Here is a 5,353-nt window from a genome sequence, read left to right on the forward strand (position 1 = left end):
GGAGATGAAGATGGGATTGAAGCGGAATCGAAGATGAGGATTGTTGCAAAATAAAGCAAGAGTCGGCTGGAGTCTGGATCGGCTACGACTGGGATCGGCTAAGTCTGAGTTAGACTGGTTAAGTGATACATCCGATTCCGACAATACGACTCATGTACGACATCGGGTTCGAGTTGATGTGCTTCAAGATGATTGCCATGCATGGATAGAGTCCTGGGAAGGCAATTGTATCTATTAATTAGGATATTTTATGTAAATTCCTTAGAGATAAATGTGGTAAAAGTCTGCCACAAAGACTTATGGTATCTTAGAGTTTGTTAGAGATAAGAGTCGTGTCCAATATGGACATATCTTGTAATTCTCGGGTATAAATAGACCCCGAGCCCTATGTAATGATTAACAAACACGTTCAACACAATTTCGGCGCATCGTCACCCTTTTTGCTTTAGTTTTATTTCGACGAGTTCTTACTTTCGGGTTGAGCTGCATCAGTTTTGATCTTCAACAAGAGGTAAAACTTGTTATGGTGGTTTGCGTTCTCGAGATTAGTGCTTCTATCTTTATGATACTCTAGTCTTATTTATGTAATTCGTCGAGTTATCATATATCTTGCATAATCTTTGACAATATCGTCATCTAACCTGCAATCGGCTAACATCTGTTACCAGAAGGCAGCCGATTAGGTTAAATAATGACGTTGGCTTAGATTATATAAGATATTCACCACGCTATGGAACATCCAGCGGCTTGATTGTCTAGATATTGTTCTTCTTTTCATACATAATGCTGTATCAGTTAAGTTTGATCTATTAAGTCGTGCTTAGAATTTCAATCTCTAGCCTGCCTACTGGTTGCTGATTAGGGTAGTATCGGAGTTTCAGCCGATCTTATCTGATTTAACCATCTTTTATCCTATATGCTTGATTGACATGTTAAATCTGCCCTTTATGTTAAGATCTTGTTGCGTTTAGGTATATTAGGCTTCTGTTTGGTATATTCTATTTGCTTTAATATCTTAATATAGAGTAGTATCGGAGTATTAGTCGATACACGCTAGATCTATCTGATCGGCTATGCTATGAGCATATATAGTCTTGCTATTAATATATATTTCGGTCTAAGTGATTTATACTGTCTCGGCATGGTGACCGATCTATCCCAATCACTTGATCTAAGTATATATCGACATAAAGATTATATATTATTAATATCTACAGCCGATCGAGTAGATTTAGTTCCTCTTTACTTGTTCATGATTGCCGATCGATTTACATATGACATCGGCTCAAAGATAAATAATATGTCATCGGCATCTAGCCGATCGGCTATCATTTATGGATTTAATCACGGTTTCTTTGTCTTTGTTTCTTGTTGATTGTAGGATCAAATCAACTGGCACGCTCATACATCCGAAGGCGAGTTTTGGACCTGCACTGGAGTTAAGCAGATCTCCCAGGCCTCATGTTTTCTGTCAACAACTACATGGTGAATACTAGTTAGAATATACTAAGATGTTGTATACTAGAAGTACAGGAATAGAACATATCTAAACTACTACCACTTAGCCATAATTAGGAGATGTAGGAATTAACTAAATCCTTAGCTGCGTCACTCTACCCTTAAGCTTAACTTACCCCTGCATAAACCTTGATATATATAAGTAATATATAAACTATTAGCATAGTACTCTCTTATCATATCTTCCCTTGGAATAAAATAAATACGATATCTTAGAATACTCCTAGGTGAAATGATACAATGGTATATCCGTGCGCTTGCGGATTACATCTGTAATTATAATATAACAGGATTATTTCTAGTGCTATTTTTGGTAATTATATTTCCAGTAGTGTCGCTAAGAAATACCAACAAAGATGATAGGAGTGGAACATGTGAGATGGAGCTAAAAGATAGAGGACGATGATAGAGCCGTGCTTCCTCGCTCCTCTAGCTAGCTGGCAGCCACTAGCCGCCACAGGAGAGGGGACATGGAGGAAATCAAAGGATTAGGGTTTTTCAGAGTGGGATTTGTACTTTTATACTCAGTGAAGGTAACCATGACCTTGTTTGGACCTTGGAGTAAGATGAAAATTTGAATCGGACCAAAATCTCAGGTTACACTGAAATAGGCAAATTTCGTCCACTCGAACCAGATTATCCCTACATACTTAAAGTCAGGTTACTTAGCTTAGCACTCATGCATGGTAGTGTTAGTCAGTACCGTAGACCCTTTTGTTACTTAGCTTGAACTTTTTTTATTTGTCTGAATGCTATGTTACCCAAGACACGTCACAACAAAGCCACAAGTATGCTCAAAGTGCTACTAGTACCTACCATGTAGCCTATATTACTGTTATGTAAAAGCTTGTACTACTCTATGGTATGGTGTGCAGTTTTCTACATTTCAATCAATGCTATGTTGCTATCCACTAGTACTTTTCTCCATAAAAGAGTGTGCATGGCACAGTTTGTCAGTACTAGAACCATTTGTTTTGCGCATAGATTTTTGTTTTTAATCTATACCTCGCAAGCTCGTGAAAGCTCGAGACTCGGATGAGTCAAGTACGAGTTTACCTCTAATCTCAAGGAACGATAAGTCTCTATCGAGCTCGAGCTTACACAGATAAGTTCGCTCGAGCTCAGCCCGTTGACAGCCCTGTACACATACGCGGTGGCAATATCAGTTGCCACCTGTCCGATGGAGCGAGCACACACAATCGTTCAACGTCTCGTGCGACAGAAGATCCCCCATCTCTGTGCGGTTCGTCGTCGTCAGAGTCTCCTTCCCCATCTCAGATCGATCTAAACTCTTCACTGAACCCAGCCGCCGCCGCCGCCTCCCCCCCTCCGCCGCTCGCCGGCGACCAGCCATGGCTCGAGCCCCTCCCTTCCTCCTCCTCCTCCTCGTCCTCGTCTCCTCCTCGCTCACGCCCGCCGCCACCGCGGCCGCGTTCGTCGGCCTCGACTCCTTCCTCGCGGCGGCGGCCACCCGCGACCCCTCCGCCGGCAACGACACCTTCGGCGCCCTCCCCGCCGCGCTCCTCCGCCAGCTCTCGGCCCCGTCCCCGCTCCTCCCCACCCGCCTCCTCTCCCTCTCCGCGCAGGTCCCCGTCACCGTCCGCCTCGCCGGCGCCTCCTTCCCGCCCGCCACCGGCCGCCTCCTCGAGTCCTTCGTCAACTCCGCCGTCTCCTCCTCGCGCTTCCTCTCCAGCCGCCGCCCGCACCGCCTCGCGCTCTCCCACAAGATCCACCTCGAGGTCTCCGTGTCCTCCTCCCAGCTCGCGCCCCGCGCCGCCGCTGCCGTCCGCGCGCACCTCGACTCCTCCGCGGCGCCGTTCCACGCCGCCGCGCTCTCCTCCGTCCCTTACTCCGTCGTCGACGACCTCGTCGCCGAGGACTACCGCGCGCTCGCCGACACCGGCTCCGCCCCGTCCGTGTACATCTACCTGCTCAACCTCGGCCCGCAGCCGCGCCCGTACGCCTACACCGCGGCGTCGTCGCCGGCCGATGCGCATTCACCTGGCTTCTCCCGCTGCCTCGCCCCGGTCTGGGCTGGCAAGGAGCGGTACATTTGGATCGACCTGGGTGCAGGGCCGGTGGACTATGGCCCCGCGCTCTCTGGCGAAGGCGTGCTCCCCCGTGGCGAGTTCCACCCTCTCGCCGCGCTCCATGGCCGGCCGAGGTCGGAGAAGGCATTGGTTGCTGATCTTGCTTCGCTGGTGCTCAGTGCTTACAAGTCATTGCTAGTGCCTTCGCTCAGAATTCCTGTGCATTACGAGAGCTCGTTGCTGGTTCAGGTCTTTCACATCCATGGACACGAGAGGGATACGTCGGGGCTTGATTGGGGTTCGATCGAACAGTCGATTCGTGATGGGAATCTGGCGTATGAAGGGCAGAGGTTGAAGTTTGATTTGAACAGGATCAGGTTCTCTGACTGCCCAATTTGCTCGTTTGCGGTTGCGCGGTCGACAACCTCGTTTACGTCCAGGTTCTTGTTTGATAATTACACGCTGATTGTGAGTGAATACTTGGACTCCAAGCGGATGAGGCAGGTGCTGTCTGACTCGTTGGAAGAGTTGCACAAGGTGGCTGGTGTTCATGATAATGATGACTATGACAAGGTTGTGCCAGTTTTTGTGTTTGATTTAGATTATGATAAGCTTCTGTTGCTAGATAGGTACCACCAGGCAGTGGCTTTTCGTGATATGGTGATTTCTGTGAGGACAAGGAGCTCACAGACGGTCAGCGACTACAGCTGTAATGGTCGACATGTGATTACAATGACTAGGAATCTTGACCGGCCGATCATCGCTTCGGTTCTGCAGAGCATGTGGGGTGTGTCACCGACACACCAGTCATGGAGCCCTGAGCACAATGCTACCGTTGTTGACTACACTTGGAGCACTGGACACACACCATTTGGGCCATTCTCAGAGACCAAATCGCTTTCTTTTGTGCAGAAAGATGCAGCCCGTAGGAATGTTCTTCTAACCACTCTGAACTACACAATCACAAGTGCTATTGATGTTTTGGACTCAATGGCTGCGCATGGCGGAGAGAGTATACTCCTTAGAAGGAAAAGGCGTGTTGAATTCATTCAAAGATGGAATCTGCTCACTTATAAATTGGAGAAGGTGGTCTCAGCCATGTCCCGCCTCGACTACAATAAAGCGATGTACTTTCTGAGATCTTCAGATCATGATCTGTTTGCCGTCCACACTTTGGTGTATCAGGCGTCTCAGGAGTTGGAGGCTTCTCTGGTTTGCTTCAAAGATCCACCATTTCCCTGGTTGTCAGTTTCCATGTCGGGAATTTTTGTTTTTGGTTTCTTTTATGTTTACTCGAAGAGAGATAAATTGTTCAGGAGCAAAAGGAAACAGTTCTGACTGCACTTCAGTTCACGGATACTGTTTGAATGTTCATCTTGATACCATAGTCAGGATTCAGAAAAGTTGCATCCTTGCATAATACATGGAGATGTCACTGGATGCATGAAACGGGTGCATCTTGTTTTAAACAGATGAATTCACTTGTACGAGATATACTGGATTTCCTGAAGCACTACTTCCACTAGTTTTGTAAGTTGCATGTGCCCAATTCACTCGGTACATACTGTTGATCTAGATTCTGGAGACATGCATATATGTTTTCTATTCTTGACTAGCTTAATTACTATCATACTTGCTGGGTGCATAACCTATGTGGGATGCTGTGCTCAATTGATCGTGTGTAATTTCGAGATGTCAATTTTTCTAAACAATGCCTTTGCAGGATATTTTAAGCTGATTCTTTAAGAACTATGATTGTGGTTTATATTTGCAAAGTTGGTTGTAAGTCAATAGGTTTTTTAGTC

The 5,353-nt window shown here is 46.5% G+C and overlaps 1 protein-coding gene across 1 annotated transcript; it reads left to right on the forward strand.

The window, feature by feature from the left end:
* Nucleotides 1–2,716: 2,716 nt before the first annotated feature.
* Nucleotides 2,717–5,123, forward strand: LOC127777925 (uncharacterized). The gene has a single exon (XM_052304548.1). The coding sequence runs from the start codon at nt 2,871–2,873 to the stop codon at nt 4,884–4,886; it is 2,016 nt and encodes a 671-aa protein (XP_052160508.1). The 5' UTR covers nt 2,717–2,870; the 3' UTR covers nt 4,887–5,123.
* Nucleotides 5,124–5,353: the final 230 nt, after the last annotated feature.

The sequence above is a fragment of the Oryza glaberrima genome, chromosome 6, assembly GCF_000147395.1.
Source record: "Oryza glaberrima chromosome 6, OglaRS2, whole genome shotgun sequence".
NCBI classification, from domain to species: domain Eukaryota; kingdom Viridiplantae; phylum Streptophyta; class Magnoliopsida; order Poales; family Poaceae; genus Oryza; species Oryza glaberrima.